This window comes from Rutilus rutilus (genome assembly GCF_951802725.1).
Source record: "Rutilus rutilus genome assembly, chromosome: 1".
NCBI lineage: Eukaryota > Metazoa > Chordata > Actinopteri > Cypriniformes > Leuciscidae > Rutilus > Rutilus rutilus.
The window spans coordinates 32,756,898-32,777,006 of record NC_140209.1 but is presented as its reverse complement, the minus strand read 5'-3'; the positions used below and the strand labels follow the sequence as shown (position 1 = coordinate 32,777,006).

The following is a 20,109-nucleotide window of genomic DNA, read 5'->3' as shown; positions in this document are numbered from 1 at the left end:
CATCTATCCCCACCGAACAGAAATATGGAAGAGGACTGTAATGACTTTCTATGCAGTTGACACAACACTTCTGTAGATCTGTAGTTGCATTGGTCTGATAAACAATTTATAAAAAAATTCATGAATCGATGGCCATAGAATTTTAGCATCAGGTCTGTTTGTGTTTTTTTCTTATGGTGAGCGTGTCCCTCCACATTCGCTGCTCCTGAAATGCTCATGCACCTTCCAGCATGAATGTGGTCTGGCTTGTTGGGAAGGTGTGACAGACTCCGGTTTATTACCCTCAACATGGAGCAAAGTCCGATTGAGGGCCTTTACACAGCACCATCTCAGAGACAGCCCGTGTCTGTGCCTGCTTTCCTCCCTGTCCCGGAGGCCCGTACAGTTATGAATGACTGCTTACGGTGACCCATGCCGCCCCTCTCCTATGGACCATGAACATCTCAAACTATCCCCTGGATCACCCCACGGCCCTCCACTCTGCCGATTACACACAGGACCTTGCGTCACAAGAGGGACCGTCAACATGTAAGTAGAGTTTCGGATCGGAGACACTTTAATGGCTTTAGCAATTGCTAAATGGGTGTAGTAAACATTTAAAGTCACTGACTAACTCCTTTTAAATCTATCCGATTGTTTAGGTATAGAAAATCAGGACATATGATTTGATCAGGTTGTACAGTTTAGTCATGTTTAGTACGCATATTGAAGTATCATTCAGTAAAGAATTGTAATGCTTTCATTCAACGGATCATTTCTTTATCAAATCTAAATAAAGTACTTTTATTTAGATAAAAAGTTTATTTCTTTTGACTGCTGAAAATATTAAAGTATAAGGATTATGCAAGCCCTATATCTCAGCGTTTAATCAATCGCGTGATAACAGACTAGGCCTGTTTGAGATATAATAGACTGCCTAACAGATTTATCAGATAGACCGGTCATAAAACTGTTCAACCTTACACCCCACTCGTAGACAATCATCTTACAGTAGGCCACTTGATTTCAAGTTGCTGTTTCCAGAAGGAGACAAGTAAGACTTGCATTTGTTTTAAGTGGAAGTGCCACTTCCATTGGCATTCACAATTAATGTGATATCCTATAGTTCAGGAGTTAAAGCCAGACCCAGACAATAGGGCAACTCAAGAAGAGGGCTGTCCTGTGTGTGGTGACAGGGTGTCAGGATATCACTATGGTCTACTCACTTGCGAGAGCTGTAAGGTAAGTGCTACAGCAAGACTGAGACAAGTATGCAGCTTTCAGATCATAACCTCCACACCCTTATCATTCTTAAGTAGTAAAGACAAATATTCTCTCCAGGGCTTTTTTAAGCGCTCTGTACAGAACAACAAGCGGTATACGTGTGCAGAGGCACAGAGCTGCCCCATGGACCCGGCACAGAGGAAACGGTGTCCTTCCTGCCGCTTTCAGAAATGTCTAGCTGTTGGCATGAAGAAAGAAGGTACGGCTGCAAACCCGTACAATGATAGTGCATGATCATTAAGTTCTGTATAGCCTACAATGTATTCTTTCAACAAAGTCCTTAGATGCGTAAGGGAAAATTCAGTTATTGTCTCTGAGATATGGAAAGATATTCATGGCTAGCTATCAAAGATAGCTCTGATACTGATTCTACTTATCTGTAAAACCATAAATCACTGCAATTACAATTTTGATGACCCAGTAAAGGTGAAAATGTAATGTGCACACAAGCAAAAAATAAAAAAGTTTAATTATGTAACTTTAATAGGTCAGTATCTTTATGTAATGTCAATATTTCTTTATTTTTACTTTATTTTTTTTATTTTTTTTTAAGTGTCAGTTTCATCAATAGAGCAAGTTTTTCCCTACCCTCTTCCCGGAGGCACAACAACAGTCCACAGTTTGGATGTCTCTCTTATCTGACCCATCCATTTCTGGTTTTGGAGTCTACTAATGAGCTGAGGAGTTGAATGAAGTGTGTTTGATTAGGATGAGTTGGAAAATGTGTACTGTTGGGGTGTTTACATGACACTATTTTCAACTAAAAACGTGTGTTTTGGCAGTTAATTTACACGTCAATAGTGTTTTGGGGGCCTGAAAACAGGTTTCAAAGTGCACGTTTTTGAAAGCGATACCATTATCGTCTCCGTACAAAAGTGCAAATTTGTGAAAACAGTGATGTCATGCACATGCAAATTACATGTTCAGTCTACTGGCGCGTAGTGTTTCTTTTCACAGTGATATCGCCAACTACTGGCCTGGCATGAATAATACAGCATATTTAGTCGTCTTCATAGATCCATGTAAATGGAGATTGTTTTGACAACATTGGGAAAAACACAATGGGAAAACTTTTCCATTTGTAGTACATCGTTGCAGTGGCGGCTTGTCAGGGGAGGCAAGGGAGGCACAGCCTACCCAAAATTTTGAGGTGAAAATTGCAAGACAATTTAATTTCCCAGTTATTCATTTTATGTCTGAGAATGTGTATTTCTTGTTTGTAATTTCACGACTGTAAGGGTAACCACCGCACGCCTCTTCCCCAAATGTGCCAAATCTGCGAAATGCGAGTCTGAGGGGAAGGGGATAGAGAAAGGGAGGGGGAGGCAAATCCAAAGCCAGAGACTTGTGCTTCCGTTGGTAAAAATAAAAATAGCCAATCACCATCGAGTATTTCACTTTCAGCAATTAGGAGTGTTGACAAAATAAACATGGCAGAGGAGGCCAGCCTCCCTTACAAACCAATCATCGACGAGACGTAAATTATGTGATATTAGTTTGAACTGCTACCGCTGATGTAACTATGGAGAGTAGAGATATTGAATATTTGATCACAAACAAATTTACTAAACTAACATTCAAACAACAGCTACAAATTAAAAATGAAGGAAGACCCCATGCCTACGTTGGATATAAGTTAGGCTACAGCAGTCAGCTTCACTAAACGGCCAAACGTGCTCTTTTAACACGGACATTTAAAAAGGACAGAAGGATGGATTTTTGCTTCAAGTGATAGGCTAGGACTAGGTGAGTTAACTTAAATTTATATTGTCTCGATGTATGTGTCATTTTCTATAAATATTCTGTCTATAAGTTAACAAAAAAAGCCATCTTAAAGCAGTTAAAAAAATCCAACTGATAAAAAAAAATTAAATCCATCAGCCGCCACTGCATTGTTGTCGTGTAAACATACCCTCAGTGTGCCTTCAGAAACAGGGATGGGAAACATTTATGTGTTTCATTTCAAAGGGTGTGCCCTTCAGAGGTTGCATTTGTCCCTACATACGTCATTTCAGAAAAGTAACCATAACATCCTAAAGTAAGACCTCACAAGAATTAGACATCCTCGATGACGTACACAGTCGACAAATGCGACCTCTGGAGGGCACAGCCTTCGTATTGAGACACAGCAACTACTCTGAGAATTTATGATGTGAGTAGCTGTGAAAATCATGATGATTTATTTATATGTGAAATCACTTGTCTCAGCTGTACGTGTGGACAGAATGAGAGGTGGGCGAAACAAGTTTGGACCTCTATACCGACGGGACAGGCAACTGAAACAGCAAAGAGGGACCAATCACCAGGCAAACATTGCCCCCTACAGGATCAAAATCGAGGGACCACAAGCATTGGTTCCAGCTGTGTCACATGATTTTCATGTCCTCAACCCCTCCCCTACTTCTCTCGGCTCTGATCATTACCACCCACCTCAGTCCTTTCATCCCAGTATGAGCCAGTCCGAGTTCCCCATGCTGTTGGACTGCACCATGCCCAGAGACCGGACTCTGTCTGATCCATCCATACCTTTTCACACAATGTGCTATACAGGCTTCCACGCATACCCTCCTGAGAAAAGAGAGCTCCCGTTCATCTACAGTCCTGCTTCTGTGACGCCCCCTGATCCAATCTCTTCAACAGTTCTCTCAACACTTGCACCTACACCCACTGCGACACTTACACCAACCTCAACTCCAAGTTCGACCCCAACTCCAGCACAGAGCTTGACGCCCACCACAACCCCAACCCCAACCCCTACCCCTAGTTCTTGCTTCCTAAATCAGCTCCTGCAAGCTGAGCCAGATGAGAAGCAGCTCTGCATGCGGGTGTTAGCAAGCCTCCAAAGAGAACAAGCCTGCCGAGGAAAACATGACCGTCTCAACACCTTCAGCATCATGTGCAAAATGGCTGACCAGACTTTGTTTGGACTGGTGGAGTGGGCAAGAAACAGCACACTGTTTAAGGAGCTTAAGGTAGAAGAGTTTGCATATGATCACACACACTTTTCCTTGAACATAGTTTTTTTAAAGGCCCTCTTTACACCTGGTATTAAGATGCGTTTTCGATCGGATCACAAGTAACAGGTATAGGTATACCGGTAACGTGTAAACTGGGTCTAAAATATTTTGAGCTTGTCCACTTTTGAACACTTCCAGAGGAAGTCAAAAAACGCATTTGACCGAATTACTTTCGTAGTCTAAACGCTCATGAACAGCCACAAAAGACTGCTCTATGCCTATTGACCTAACGCATAAACATTATGGGATGTGCGCTAGCCAGACGGGATTTAAACTTTGTCGGCTGAAGACCCGAGTTTGGCTTAAAGACGAAAAAACATACCAAGCACAATGTTCTCTCTCCATTCCGTTTGGTGGCGTCTTGTGGCTGTCAGAGCAGAAACGAAAGCTGATGTTCTCTGTATGTTTTTCAGTCGTCTCCGGGCGCACTCAGATGTAAATTGCTTGAGCTTATTTCGTCCATTAGATCAAAAGATCACCCATAGACCCTCCCCTCGAAGAAATCAGGACAGAAGTGGTTGAAAGTGTACAAAAGAGAAAGATTAAAACACCAGGTGTCAACGGGAATGTGTCTGCCTTGTCTACTTGTGATCCGATCGACCAAAACGCATCTTAATACCAGATGTAAACAGGGCCAAAGAAACAACCCCCAAAACTAACCATACCATAACCTTTTTTTTTTTTTTATTAAAAAAAATTCTCAGGGAAATTGTTGGATGACAAGAATGGTATGCATCTCTAACCCCAACTCTAAGTCTAACTTTAACTCGACCCTTTTCCACATCCCTAAAGTTTGATTTATTTTTAGGAATGTTGTTCCAGAAGTAACAAATATGTTGATTCAGAAACTTGTCCTACTTGGCCCTGTTGTCCACCAGCAAAACTTGCTGGTCAAAATTGTCTACTAGCATCCCATACTTGGGACTGGGGTCCAGAACAACGTACATGCTTGTATTTTCAGCATGGATGGAGTTAACCTTTGTAACTCTTTCACAAGGCAATGCCCACCAGTTGTCTACATACGGCTACTGCTGCATAACTAGAGTACCTGATCTCTTGCAGGTGGAGGATCAAATGGGACTACTGCAAAGTTGCTGGAGTGAGCTTCTTATCCTGGATCACTTATGCAGGCAGGTGGCTTATGGAAGAGATGGCAGCATCTGTCTGATTACTGGACAACAGGTAAGAACACCTTTTACAGCACCAGTGTTTCTCAACCCTGTTACTGGAAGTCTCTCTTATCTGACACGTCTATTTCAGGCCTTGGAGTCTCTTCTAACATACTGATTAGTTGAATCAGGTGCTATGAATTAGGAAGATTTGTTAAATGCCTACATGAACAGGGTTGGGAAACACGACTACACCATAGTTACCCCCAATTTCCACCAGATGCGTAACGGCTGCGGAACGGCTCCGCTGCGTGACAGCTCCGTGTTCCGTCGTCCGTCAATACCCACCAGGTCCGGATTTGTTGCGAAACGGCTGCGGTCATGAATGACAGCTGAAGTCACAAGGACCCACGAGATCTCGCAAATTCACGTATGATCGCGCGATATAAGTGCTGAATTGCTGCGGAGCTCTCCGGCATCCGGCAAAAATAGAAGCTCTGCGTATCTGCTCCGGAGGGCTGCGGATCGCCGGAGTCGGAACGCAGCTGTACCGCATTCAGTGGAAATACACTCATTGACTTTAATGGAAACCTATTGATTCCGCCGCCGTGCCGGAGCCGTAACGCAGCCGGTGGAAATTGGGGGTTACCCAGTTTATTGACTGTTTAGGAAACTTCTTTTACTTGTTTTTAATGTACCAGATTGAGGTATCGACCATTCTCAGTCAGGCTGGAGTAACTCTCAGTAGTTTAGTATCCAGAGCCCAGGACCTTGTCTCCAAGCTTAGGTCACTGCAGCTGGACAGAGAGGAGTTTGTGTGTCTCAAATATCTGGTTCTCTTCAATCCAGGTGGGTTTCTTTTCATTCCCAAATGTTTAATCTAAACCATTCCTGTTGGACCAGAGTTGTAAGGGTCATGTGTTTTGCAGATGTTAAATCAGTACTGGATCGAAGGCAGGTAGAACAAACTCAAGAGCGTGTAAACAGGGCGTTGATGGACCACACTATGCAAACCCACCCAGGTCACTCGGACAAGTTTGGACAGCTGCTGCTCCGACTGCCAGAGGTGCGCAGCATCAGCCTGCAGGTCGAGGAATATCTGTATCAGCGCCACCTGCTGGGAGATCTGCCCTGCAACTCCCTGCTGACTGAAATGCTTCATGCCAAGCACACATAAGACACAATCAAAACAAAGCTTGTTAGTGGACATGCTTTCATAAATTTGACCTGTGGTGTCTAATCATTTTGAGCTTTGAACAAGTGCAGATGCTGGTTTATTTAATCACTGGCTGGCGCAACATATCTAACAACAGGAACAATAAATAGTTTCAGGTATTATGGGTGTACAAGATGCATACTCTTAACAACTCACCTTACAGTTATGGATCACGTCCATAAAAAAAAAAAAAAAAAAAAAAGTTTGCCAGCGTTCAAACACTGCCACTATAAATATAAAACCATGACTGTCTAACTTCTCTAGAGACACAGAGGCTCATCACATATTGTGTTAAATTCTCCTAATTGTTTACAAGATTGAGTTTCAAATTAAAGTGGGTCTGTTTGGTCTGATATCATGTGTCTTGTTTCTAGAATGCAGCTATAGAAGGATGAAGCTCATGAAGCCCATCAAGAACATGTCCGGGTCATATTTTACAAAAAAAAAAAAAAAATAAATAATAATAATAATAATAATAATAATAATTTTTCATGACAATTAAGAATCCTGAATTACTTTAATGAGAATCAACATTAATGAGAATCTAACAAGAATACTGAAAATTGCAATCTTTCTTTTTTTCCTTTTCCTTTTTATGTAGTGGTGAATATGACGGGGACTGTTTGTAACCTTCTCCCACACTTTCAAAGATGCACTTTTTGAATGGGAACAGTGTGAACTGTGCAAGAAATCATGGATATAGACATGCAATTCTAAATTTAAAAGTAAAAAATTAAATTAATATAAAAAAATGGCAACAAAAGCTGATACAATGTACAGTTGTAATCAAAATTATTAAACTCCCCTTGCAAATCGGGTTTATTGACAAAAAGTAGACTTTCAGCTGTTGGCAATGAACAAATCAAACAAAAGTCATTGAAATAGCTCAACACAACAAATGTTTTCAAGTGATTTCCCCAAATTCAACTGAAAATGCAACTTTTAATAACTTCTGCGGTCTAAAAATGATTCAACCCCCCCTGAATAGACTCCCTCACAACAGCACTAATCTGCAAAACAGGTGTTGTCTCAAGCACAGCTGATGCAACTAATCAAGGGCTTCATTAGTTGTACCAGGTGTGCTTGAGCTAGAACAGTTGAAATATCTGAACTGGTGAGGTTTTTTGAGTGTCACATTTGACTGCATGTTAGAAATATGTTAAAGGTGAACTAAGTAACTTTTTTTTACCTTAACTGAACAGCTTCGGAGTCATTGGAATGGTTATATTACTTATTTCGGGTTGAATGGTGGTCGTTTCGCACCCCCCTGGTGCCCGTGAGCGGAAAATACGCACTTGCAACTTTGGGGCGACGGGCCGCCGGCCGCCGCGGCAGGAAGTCTCGCGTGATATCAGGTCTCGTAATGTAAACAATTGCTTTACGCCCAAAAGAAATCTGCTAAAATGCCGTCATTATTGCTCTCCGTCATGCTGTTCGAACCCGAATGAAGAAGACGTTTTAAAGAATATCCCATCTGCTTTGATGTCGTTGATCTGCTAGCCTCTGGTGTCTGAGAATAGCCAACGAGTTTTTACAACAGTGTTGTCAAATATCTATTCCGAAGCTGTGGGGGGAACTCTAGAGAGAAACCTGCGAGCAAAAAGCGAGAATACAGCGAAGAAATCCCGAAGTTACTGAGCGCCGCTTTAAAGTCAAAAGAATGGTCCAAAAATTTAAGAGAAGATATCATCATCACCTTCAAACAAGGAACAGGATACAAAAAGATAGCGAAGGCACTAAATGTCCCTAGAGACACCATTGGAACCATAGTTCGCAAGTTCAAAGTTATAGGAACAGAGATTACACTACCTGAAGCTATCAAGAAGCTATCAACGGCTGCAACCAGATTGCTGAGAAGGCACGATCAGAAAAACCCTCGAGTGACTGCAAAAGACCTGCAGCAAGACTTGATGGCGACAGGCGTAAGTAAGGTGTGTACTAAACGCATGCCAGAACTCCAAGATGTACACCACTACTGACATAAATGCAAAAGAAATGTCATATGATAAAAGTCACAGAGGTGATTCTGGATTCTGTTCTGTGGAGTGATTAAACAAAACTGGAACTTTTCGGCCCTATGGATCAACGGCATGTCTGGAGGAAGAAGAATGAAGCATATGCTGAAAAGAACGCTCTGTCTACAGTTAATCATTGTGGGGCTCCGTTATGCTCTGGGGCTGTTTTGCATCCTCTGGCACTGGAAACATGCAGCGTGTGGAAGCCAAGATGATTCATTGAAGTATCAGGAAATCCTACGAACATTTCATGCCGTCAGTGAGGAAGCTGAAGCTTAGGTGTCATTGGACCTTCCAACAGGACAATAATATCAAGCATACCTCAAATTCCACCAAGGCTTGGTTTCAGAAAAAGTACTGGAAGATTCTACAGTCGCCATCACAGTCATCTGACTTGAACCACATAAATCTCTGGTGGGATTTGAAGGCGGCGGTTGCAGCACACAAACCCAAGAATATTACTGAACTGGAGGCCATTGCTCATGAGGAATGGGCTAAGACTCCTCAGAAACACTGCCAGAAGCTGCTGTCTTTTATACATCTCGTCAGGTCATAACAGCAAATGGGTGTTCTACCAAGTACTAAAGATGCTTACCATGAAGGGGTTGAACAATTTTGAGACCGCAGAAGTCATTAAAAGTAGCATTTTCAGTTGAATTTGGGGAAACCACTTGAAACATTTGTTGTGTTGAGCCATTTCAATTACTTTTGTTTGATTTGTTCATTGCAAACAGCTGAACGTCAAAATTTTGCAATGGGGTTGAATAATTTTGATTACAACTGTATATAATTGATAGAACTAAAGTAAATTCAGTGATGATGAAAAATAATTGAGAGTACTTAAAAATGATTTTATTTTTCTAATCCTGTCACTTGGGACCGATCCATAATCAAAGAATTTAGGAGAAAAACAAAATCTACTAACATGAACATGGAAACAGTAAAAGGAAAAAACAAAACAATGTGCTTTCTGAAATGAACAAGTGAATCACCACATTTGCCAGAACATAAATAATAAAATCTGAAACTAAACAGAAAACTCTAGCTCATCCTTACCCAATAAATACACCTTAGGTGACCTAACATTCTACAGAATTGCACAGAATCCAGTTACATTAACCATCATGTTTCACCCAACAGTCAAACACATGCAACCTACACACAAATACACATCTCCCATTCATTTGACACAGAAACATGTAAATCAACCGTTTCAAAAATGATTTTTTTTTTTTGCTCTTTACAAAAATATGTACATCTTTACGGCAAATCTGTAAAGTACTTCATCTGATTCTCCAATGACAGGAGATAGTGGCCTGATTGAATCAGTTAGTGCTTTGATGAAGAGAAACAGACTAAATGCCCCTTTCATACAAAAAGACAACTCAAGCCGTTCATGAAACAAATAAGGCCAAGTTAGACAGTTTGGAGACAATCATATTCATAGAAACAACATAACCGTTTAAAGCTGCAGACACCTGGGCTGCTTTTCTGCCTTTTATCACTTTCTGTTAGTGTTTGTTTTATATCACTATCTGTTGGTGTTCACGAGCGGTATATCACTATTTGCTGCTACATGTCAGCCAAACAATAGCACTTTATCACTCAGCTCTGGGTACATAAGTGAGAGTTGACATCAGATTTGTGTTTATTGTTTCTCGCCATCTGTCTCTTTCTGTCCCCGTCCCGCTCACACACTCATTCACACCGACACATCCAGCTCTAGTAGTGAAGCAGCAGGGTAGCTTATTCATTGCTTACAAATCTCCACAATATACAAATCATTGTCAAAAATGAAAGAATCAGCATTCAAATATACAGTATATTAAACCAGCCTTGATCTTTTACTTACATTATTTTTCCAGTTACAAGCTAAACAGAGTAAAAAGTATCATTAATGGAAATCAACAGCACGTTCTGGCATCTTTTTGCTTTTTCATTCGGTCTTAATTAAAGCAAATGGGAAGGAAAGATATTTGAGTCTTTAACATGCTCTCCTGAGTTCCTAAAGCTTGAGTAATCCAGTTAGATAAGGTTCGAAGCAGTAAGAAAACAAACATCCAGGTGTCTACGGCTGACTTCAGGAAGGCGAAAGGACAAGGCAGATTTTATTAGAGAGCAAGACAGACTTGAAACGGACAGCAGCATGGGACTTTGTATGACGTGACGTAAAGGTGAGTGGCTGTGCCCCTTAGTATTACAGTTCTACATTCAGTCCCATAAAACTGAGAGGCTGAAGACGATAAAACAGACGATAAGAAGGCTTGTGTTGGTTTGTGCCCTGCATTCATCAAAGAGCAAAGATCCGATTTCATCCGGGGAATCCTTTTACACACCAAAGGATCCAGTTCATTGAGTAAAGAAGGGTAGGAGCTGGAGGACAGTAACATTTCTGAGGATCTTTTTCTCTCAATTGTGGGGGACATTCATTTTACTTGAATGATGAGACTGGAAGATTCATCTAACGTTTTAACATTAAAATGCCAAGAATAATTTCCCTACAATCGTAGAAAATCAATCAGGCCCCTTTCTTCGAAATATGACTTTTGAGTTCACTTGAGTTACCCGAAGAAAATGGCAATGGAGATTTCTGAATAAATCTTTTGTAACTTGACCTGAAGTTACACAGTCACCAGCTATACACTTCTGAGGGCACTTTATTTTAGGATTTTGGGCCTCTTTTTTGTTATCCAACTCTTTTTTTCTGGCATGCACTCCAATGCGCCTCTCTGCACTGCCGGAGTCGGGACAGAAACCCAGGGTTACATGGCCAGCTCAGGTATAGCTGCATTTCCAGCAAGCTTTATTTTGGGGTCCCGAGCTTCTTTGGGGTTCCTGGGCGCTTGCGCTCCCATAGGTGGCCTGGAATGGTGAAGGCATCCACACTCATGGACATGGTCTTGGACGGGAGGGCCGTGAACTGCTTGCGGTCAGAGCTGTACTTGTAGATCGACTCCACCATATTGGGACCGATTATCCGTGGGCCAATACCTGTAAGCCGAACCATCTCCTCCGTCTCAGGGTTCATGGTATAAACCGCTCGGAACTGACAGCTAGCATCCCGAAAGAGGATGAGAAAATGGTTTGCAGAGCTTTTCTCTAATTCCTTTTACAGAAAAGAAAAAATAAATAAAAAATTAACAGATGGTGAGACCATTACATCATGCATTCAAATACACCATGCAAATATGTGTTAGCTGTCCGCAACGAGTCATGAGAGCCCAGAGTGCACTAAAGATGTTGACTGATAGGTTACTCACCTCTACAATCTTGTTTTTCTGTGGTTCGTTGACCTTTCCTGCCAAACAACAGCGTGAGATGGCATTATGGATGATGAACTTATTGGACTTGAAGCTTGGCTCCTTGTAGAGTTTAGGTCCTGAAACAGAAGTTTCACTGCTAAGATACAAATGCTTGATTTGTGATCCTGACAAACAGATGCTTCAACAAGAGAAAGCAAGTTCACGATCACATGACCTAATCTAAATAACTGTAAAACTCAAAATCTGTGAATGATGCTTGACCAAGCAAAACCTGCAGACCACAATATTGCAGGATTTGAGGTGTCATTTATCTTCAAACTGTGTGCCACAGGTAGCTCACTCAAATTAATTATTGAGGTTCTTCAAATACCTAACCCCAAGTATGAGAAAGAGCAATGGCCTTAGAAGCACCACTAATAATACTGCAAATCATATAATTTTTACAGTTTACCAGTGTATTCTGGGATGGAGGCTGGAGACGATATAGTAGATGCATTTTCCCAGTCCCCATTCTGTGCACCAAAACGGCCTGGAGATAGCAGTCTGGATGGTGAATGAGAACGACTGTGGAAAGGAATACATGTTCAGAGGTGAAGTCACAAAGGAGGAGCAGGTGTTTTCTCACCAGAAAACATACAGATCAGATTTACCTTGGAGATTTTCTGACAGTAAGCGTCCCACTGTCATTAGCCATAGAGGACAGATTCATTGTTGAATGGGAGTAAACTTTATTTAATCTAGAACCTGAAAGAGAAAATAGTTGATACATGACATTGGCTTTACTACAATATCAATGGAAAGGAAATAAATCTTCCAGATGACCAATAACTTGCCCATAAACCCTTTAGCAGGGCTGCGGGAGAGATCAGAGTCGTCTCTGAACACCGTTTTGGGCCTCTGCTTCTTGACACCTCTGACAGTAGTGGGTTTCTGACGGAGGACTTTATCCAGATCCTCCATTATTTTCAGCTGATGCCGCCGTTCATATTCCTGGCGGGTAAAGTCTCCACGCCGCTGAGGAGTGCCATCTGGCGGAGGGGTGCGGGGAGGCGGAGGGGTAGAAGGAGTTTTGGGTCTCTCCTCTCCTCTACCTGGCTCACCCACCGAAGAAGGCCTGCTGTTACATATAAAGACAGCACTGATAAAAGGTACAATGTTGCAAAGGGATTAGCACATATTCCCCCGGTTTCACAAGCAAGGCTTAAATTTCATATCTTAAAATATGTCAGTGCCATTGTTTTGTCTCATGATACACACCAGTAATATTTTTTTCTAATGCATGTTTATAAAAGCTACTTAAATGCCCTAATTGAACTAAGGCCTAATCCTGGCTTAGTCTAAGCCCTGTCTGTAAAACTGGGCCATTAAGTGTGCTTGTTTGAGATGGAATGCATAATTGTTATTTTGTTGCCTAAACAAAACTTACCACCACACTGCTAGTGGGTGGTGGCCAGGAAATTTCTATGCAGTTGCTAAGGTGCTCTGAGTGATTTTCCATGCACTGCTATGCGGTAGGTTATTCTTGGTTGTTGCTAAGGAAATTACTAACCAAAGTAAAAAGAAACCACCCCGAGTCTCTATGATATGCTGCTTCCAGTTGCAAAAAATACTCTTTATACCATTATAACTAAGGTTATAACACTGTTATAAACTAAGGATTTTCTTTAGGTGTTTGTTTCGGCTTGGCATTGTCTCCTCATATGGCCCAGACCCCTCTTTTAAATGTAAGGTTTTATCATCCAACAAAGCTAATCTCTTAGAAAGTAAAAGCATACACCTCCTCAATAAGTGTAATGATTTGTGGTTTCATTTATTCCACACATCGCGGTCACTTTCCAAAGCTTTGTTTTTAAGCCTCACCTTGCCTCCCTCTCTCTTTCTTGCTCCTGTCTTCGTTTCTTTATCTCCTCTGCTCTCTTTTGTTGTTTCTCAAGTAATGCAGCTCTCCTCTTCTCCATCTCATCCTCAGGTCGAACTTCATCCTGCTACAGAGACCATTTTAGATAGTTAAATAAATGCTACACCTTTTAGGCTAAACATCTAAACAAAGTTTACATTTGATTCTCCCCTAACCTTAAAGAAGAATCCAACTCCACCCCTCATTTCTGGCTCTGTTTGGTCACTCATTGAGTCCGAGAAGATATCCTGACTCGGATCTACTTCTTCACCCTCTAATGCTTTGAGAGAGGACAGCGAGATCTCGATAAGGCTACTGCGTTTGCCGTTGAAAGCCTCTGCAGGAACGTCACTCTCAAAAGAGCATTCAGAAGGAGCTCCTGAGCTGCTGCCCACACCCCGACGCTCCTTTTGGGACAGAACCTGTGACAATCCACCCTCTAGATCCATACTGAAGATTGTATGGTCCTCACTGGAACCGGTGTCTGAGAAGTTGTCATCTGGTCTGGACAGGGAAGAAGCGGAGCGGGACTCACTCTGACTGGGTGTACCTATGCTGAAAGTGGACGAGTTCTGATCCCTGCATTGCCATGGAGACACTCTTTTTAAGTGAGGAATGTTTTCCACACTTTGAGGGGCAGTTATGAATCGTGTGGAAACTGGCGTCTTGAGCTCTGCAGGTCTAGGGTGGTGAGGCATTTTGGGGCTCTTCGGAGGTGCAGACTGTGCCCTACGTTGGGACACAGGTGATTTTGGCGGAGCAGTGTGACTCGAAATCTTGCGAGATGGGGAAGGAGAGGAGGAGGTAGAGGGAAAGTCACGATTGGACTCCCTTGACAAACGAGAAGGTGCAGTTGTTGAGGGTTTGGAGCTGGGTGGGATAACCCAAGCTTGGTTAGGAGCTGCTTTCTTCTTCATCAGCTGGTTCTGCTGCTCCGAGAGGCGCTGCATATCACTTTGGAGAGAATTGAGAGCAGCGCTTAGTTTAGAGACAGCGTTGTTGTAATCACCCAGTGGGGCCGTGCCTTTCCCTCCAGGAATTCCTACTCCAGATTTGTCTTTCTCTATTGGATTGTCCTGTTGGACAGTGGGCTTGATATTTCCCTCTTCTTCTATTGAGGACCTCTTTTTCAACTGTTCCTCCTGTTGCTCCTCCTCACTCTCCAAGTGTGCCAGTTTCTCCTCCAATGCCAAACGGCTGAGGTCATCTTCTATGGAGGAGGTGCCAGCCTCCCCTTGACGTCCTTCCTCGCCATCCCCATCCTCCTGCTCCTTCTTTAACTGTAGGAAGGCACTTTTTCCCAGCCGCTGCCGGTGTTTGGCAAAGATGGCTTCTATACGCTTCTTCTGAGCTTCAATGGCCTTCCGTTTCTCCTCCAGCCTCGCCCCCAGCTCTGACATTTCAGTGCTGAGAGCAGGACTCTTACTGGGACTCTCCTCTGATTTCTTGGCCCATGTAGTCATTTGTGAGGCCTGTGGCTCATTGGTTCGTACCTGCTCTGGAACCATTTTCTTCTTCCGTTCAGCAAAATTGGTCATCTTCACGCCACTATCCGGTGTCTCTTCACCACGCGATCGAGTTATGCGAGGGCCCGAAGCGGGTGTGGCAGGGGTGGAATGGGTTTTTGGAAGATCTTCAGAGGCATCTGAATCAACGCTTCCATCTCTTAACACAGAGTCGTCATCTCTGGATCCTTCTGAGGGGTGTCTGGTGCGACTGGGCTCTGGTGGGACTCCTGAGGATCGATGGTAGAGCATTCCTGAGCGGGATGGGGCTGAAGAGCTTAGAGTCACTGGGCTGCCATTGCGTCTAGCATTTGCTGGATCATCTGGTGAATGCAGGAAGAAACCATCGGGTGCACCGTCAGGGTGAAGACGAGGTTCCATCTTCTCTTCATTGTGGATGATCTGCAGTGCCTCCTCAATTGTTGGTAGCTCTCCTGTCTCACTCTCATCAATGCCGTTCTCCTCTGCCAGCATAGGACGAGTCCGAGTGGCCCAGGAAGCTCTTTGAGGGCCATTGGGCCCAGAGGGCTTACTCAGGAAGTGGCTGAGGTCCTCTGGAGGTGTATAGGGGACACGTGTCATGGATTGACCAGTAGGGTTGAGATTGTCTGAGCTGACAGATCGGGTTATAACAGGGTTCCCCATCACAATGTCAACATCACTGTCTAGACCAAAAGGGATACTGAAGGACACCGCAGAGGAGAGTGGACGGCTGAAGAGCAGTCATGAAAAAAAGATGAATGCCTTCAGAAAGTATTAAGTAAAGTAAAATGCATAAAACGACATTGAGGAACCTTACCTAAGAGGTTTCTTATTCCATGTTCGTCCTGCTGCCTCTACATGAGACATTGAGGTAGACTGAGTCAGAGATCCTGATCATTGAGACAACACAAACACACACATGACCATGTGACAAATACAACATGCAAACACAGACCATGTGATTGCCGAACAAGAATAAAACACAGCGTGTACACGTATACAACACAAAGAATGGAACAGACACATATTGGCAGCTGATGACCTGGGACACAGAGACAGTGTGTTTTCCTCACCTGTTGCTGCAGTCACAGAGGAAGAGATGGGCAGAAAAGGCTTTTTGAAGATAGAGGGGGAACCACTGGCACATAAAGGACAAATAACCTGCTGTTAAGTTTCGTACAGCAAAACATTTAAACAATTTTTTACAAACATTGCCGATTCAGATCATTGTAAAACCTGATCGGGTATAATTTTGGGTATTCTTAAAAACAACTCTGACAGCTTATGATGTCAAATTATAAACATGGCTTTTACAACAAAACGGCAAAAAAAAAAAAAACTTTGTTATACCTGTTGCCGGACTCACTGTTGCCATTATTGTTCCTTCCAGATGTTTCTACAAGAATAGAACAGTACATTATCTTGCACATCCTTTTTTAACAAACTGTTACGGGATAATAAAAATCCAAAAGCTATAGGAAAATACAAATTCATCGAGATTCAAGACATACTTACCAGTCAGCTCTGTGTCCTGCAAGGGCTGAACAAACTCTGGCTTTGAGATTTCAAACCAATACAAGAGCTCTGCCAGAAAGCTCAGTATGTTTGTCTAGAGAGAGAGAAAAAAAACACTGCAAATAAAATACATCAGGAATGGAGACTTTTAAATTAGCATAAGGAGTCTCATCTAGTCCATCTGCATTGTCTTTGAACATTAATGGGGGGGATGAACCTAATTTTCTTGAGTGAACCCAATTCGCATACCCTCTGTCCTATATAAAGTGGCTTTAGAGCTTCAAAATCACCAGTTCAAAAGCGTAGATAAAAGGTGATGTAACATGCATGTTGTGTTTTGGTTTTGGTTTCACTGTTCCCTGTTCTGCTTGGCCTGAGTTCTGTTCCTTCGTTAATCTCCTTGGTTATTAATTAATCCTGCATCGGTTTCTGTTCTAGTTAATGATCACTCCCCATGTATTTAGCCGTTAGTTCCCTCAGTTCCTTGTTCGGTCTTGTTTATGTGTAGTGGTTGTTTTCTCCAGTGTTTCTCTGTGATCTCCTGAGTATTCTTAGTTTGAGTGTTAATAAAAGATTTCTGTGATTTTCTTCTGCGTCGTGCCTACTCTGTAACTGCACGTGACAGGTGCTTAAACGGTGCACTATTTCTGTTAGTATTTTAAATTATTTTAATTATCCCTTCCCATTATAAATCACATCTAGCGAATCCACGGGTGATGTTTCTTCAGCAGTTATTTTAATGTACCTAATAAGAAAAATAACATTTGTGGATTTAACTGCTTAAACCTCACTCATTAGGACTGGTCATTGTTACTGCTTGGTCTAAAGACTAATCTAAAGGTGTCTGATTTACCATTGCATTTTTTTTTGGTGCACTAGCCAACTGCATACTTAAAAGCACATACTACAAAACAGTCAGCACAGGACACTTTGTCCTTACTTTACTAACTGAACTACACAATCCAGGTTCCCTCTCCTCTTCATGTTTTAATTTAGTTTTCTTTATACCTTTAATTTTGCTGGGCTGTAGAGTAAATCTTCCAACACTAGAGGGCAGCAGCTCTTCAAACAGCTGTCACAGAACTCTCGAATCAGCTGTAGGTTGTACAGGCTGTCAGCCACAGACATTGAGTCCTTCATACATACATCTGAAATGACAAGTAAGGAACTGAAATAAATGTCTTACTCATCTTTTCAGTGACAGACGCAGATTTGAGATGTGACCGTACCCTCTAATCTCAGTAGACCAGGACAGTAATGGTGAATAACAGCAGCAATGGCACATCCGTTTGAGAGATCCTTCACTTCATTCACCACAGGAAAACAAGGTTTAAGCTTAGACTGCATCCTGTCCTTCCTGTACCGGATCTGAACAAGATAAAAATATATTTGAACTGCAATAATGGGGAAAGTGCCATGTTGCTTGTTGTTCAAAATTGTTATTGTGAAATTGTTCATTTTTCATTGACAGCAGACAGTGCATTTGTTAAACAGTAAAAAAATAAATTAAATAAAAAACACTATTACAAAACTGTTATCCATTTTATATAACTGCAAAAACAGAGATGGAAACATCATGTCCATACCCAAGATACAAACACTAAATGAAAAATGCATACAATTGACAATCAGAGACAACAATAAATGTTTAACAGAACAAAAGCTGAAAGAATCCATGCAAACAGCGCATGAAGACTAAATGTAGTAAAAGCGAACAGCAAGGACGTTGTTAATGGGAAGTGGGACAGCAAACACTCAAGAGACTTAGTCTTCAACAGGTCAAAGCAAAGAACAGAGGCAGCTGTGTGAACAGCCAACACCTGATACATCAAGACCTTTTCCACTTGATACACACAGCATACACTAGCAGATAAGTGCACTAATATCACAAAGACACACTATATTCACTTAACCACCAAATACTATGGTATCCTAACCTACAATTTACATGTCATGCCATGTTTATATCTGGTTTATTTTTTGTAATGCAAATGATGATGAAGGATGTTGAGACAACTGATACAACTCTTTTAATTCTGGTAATAATCTGATGACTTTGCGCTTCATCCAATATTTGACAATATTATCATACGTATTTTTTGTCCATGTTATAATATGGGGGATCCTAAAATTGAGACCTGATTTAAAGTAATAGCCCAAAAAGGTCTAAGGAATCAAATTCCATCTACGTAACCTTTGCAGTCAGCAGGGGGCGAAATAGGACAGTATTATGTGGATTTAGAACAGGAAAATGGAGGAAAGTAGGGTGGAATGGAAGACGAGAGAGACTTACAGGAACAAGTTTCCAGTACCAGCGGGTGGGACACTGTCAGAAAGAAGTGAAGGAACATGAGAAGAGAAAGAGGCAGGAGGAGAAGTGAGAAGCAGCAAGAGGACAGGACAGGTATTTTGACAGCAAAGTAGACCTTGAGGAAAAAGACAGTGCTGCTAAGGAAATGAGTGACTGTTTTGTAGAGGTGTAGGGGTCAAGTTGTTGTACACATGTGGCCTTTGAGCTTTTTGTGAGCAAGTCTGAATGTTTGTTTATGAGCGTTTCTTACCGAAGGCTGAACAGGCTGTGGTTCAGTACTAGGCTGAGAGGTGTCATTTTGTGTACCTTCTGTTTGTTCCTTCAATTTTTGGTTCAGCTACACAAAAGAAAAACAAAAAAACATCTTATGACAATGAAATGAAATGAAAAGTAAACATCAAGGTAGTCCATGTGACTTTACTTTCTGAAGACCACACCCACAGAGTCTTTTGTGAAGGTGTTCCACAAGGTTCTATTTTAGGACCAATAATATTGTGTACTGTATTATGGGTTAGCATGTATGTAAACAGTCAAGTATAAATGTTACAGGTATAGTTCACTCCAAAATGAAAATTCTGCATGTTGCTCCAAACCTGTTTGACTTTCTTTCCTCTATAGAACACAGAATATTCAAGGTGCTTTTCCACACAATTAAAGTGAATGGAGATGATGATCTTAATCTCCAAAAAAAAAAAAAAGTATTATATAGGTAATTCATATGACTATATTCCAAGTTTTCTGAATCAATGTGATAGCTTAGTGTGAGATTTATTTCTTAGAGACTTAGAGTGTTATTCACGGATATAGAAATTTGGAATATTACAAATTATGGTAAGCCTATTTTGTGGTCCACACAAGTCAGTCATAGAGGTTTGGAAAACATGAGTGTGAGTGAGTAAATGATGATGGTACACCTTTTTGTTTTTACTATTCTTTTAAACGTTGTGAATGACAGTTTTCAGATTAGTCTATGGGCTTCTGTGAGTGTATGAGAGTTGTTTGAGCTACAAGAAATT

At 41.7% G+C, this 20,109-nt stretch overlaps 2 protein-coding genes across 4 annotated transcripts in view; one reads left to right on the top strand and one right to left on the bottom strand.

Annotated features, from left to right (window-relative positions):
• The first annotated feature begins 302 nt into the window (after positions 1-302).
• nr5a5 (nuclear receptor subfamily 5, group A, member 5) lies at positions 303-6,958 on the top strand. The gene is made up of 7 exons (XM_084423921.1): positions 303-528; positions 1,106-1,221; positions 1,321-1,462; positions 3,472-4,235; positions 5,343-5,462; positions 6,091-6,238; positions 6,319-6,958. Exons 1-7 carry the CDS (start codon positions 435-437, stop codon positions 6,564-6,566), a joined length of 1,632 nt encoding a protein of 543 aa, XP_084280047.1. The 5' UTR covers positions 303-434; the 3' UTR covers positions 6,567-6,958.
• A 2,492-nt stretch (positions 6,959-9,450) lies between these two features.
• The window catches only part of camsap3 (calmodulin regulated spectrin-associated protein family, member 3), a 40,080-nt gene continuing 29,421 nt past the window's right edge, over positions 9,451-20,109 (bottom strand). Inside the window, exons 3-17 of one of the 3 annotated variants that reach the window (XM_084423880.1) lie at positions 19,344-19,430; positions 19,076-19,108; positions 18,012-18,150; positions 17,791-17,930; positions 16,783-16,876; positions 16,618-16,663; positions 16,341-16,405; positions 16,085-16,157; positions 13,957-15,997; positions 13,744-13,868; positions 12,717-13,000; positions 12,534-12,627; positions 12,335-12,447; positions 11,881-11,999; positions 9,451-11,726 (exon numbers count right to left, since the gene is read on the bottom strand). In XM_084423880.1, coding sequence (XP_084280006.1) covers positions 11,424-11,726; positions 11,881-11,999; positions 12,335-12,447; positions 12,534-12,627; positions 12,717-13,000; positions 13,744-13,868; positions 13,957-15,997; positions 16,085-16,157; positions 16,341-16,405; positions 16,618-16,663; positions 16,783-16,876; positions 17,791-17,930; positions 18,012-18,150; positions 19,076-19,108; positions 19,344-19,430 — 3,756 coding nt within the window. In that variant the 3' untranslated portion in view covers positions 9,451-11,423. The remainder of the gene's footprint in view (positions 11,727-11,880; positions 12,000-12,334; positions 12,448-12,533; positions 12,628-12,716; positions 13,001-13,743; positions 13,869-13,956; positions 15,998-16,084; positions 16,158-16,340; positions 16,406-16,617; positions 16,664-16,782; positions 16,877-17,790; positions 17,931-18,011; positions 18,151-19,075; positions 19,109-19,343; positions 19,431-20,109) is intronic. The other 2 variants (XM_084423881.1, XM_084423882.1) reach the window with 2 other exon arrangements.

Bases quoted from the DNA above. Each gene is read 5' to 3' on its own strand.
- nr5a5 (XM_084423921.1), top strand. From the start codon at position 435: ATGAACATCTCAAACTATCCCCTGGATCACCCCACGGCCCTCCACTCT. The intron at 1,463-3,471 runs GTACGGCTGCAA...CACTTGTCTCAG, and splicing joins TGTTGGCATGAAGAAAGAAG to CTGTACGTGTGGACAGAATG. The intron at 5,463-6,090 runs GTAAGAACACCT...TTAATGTACCAG, and splicing joins GTCTGATTACTGGACAACAG to ATTGAGGTATCGACCATTCT.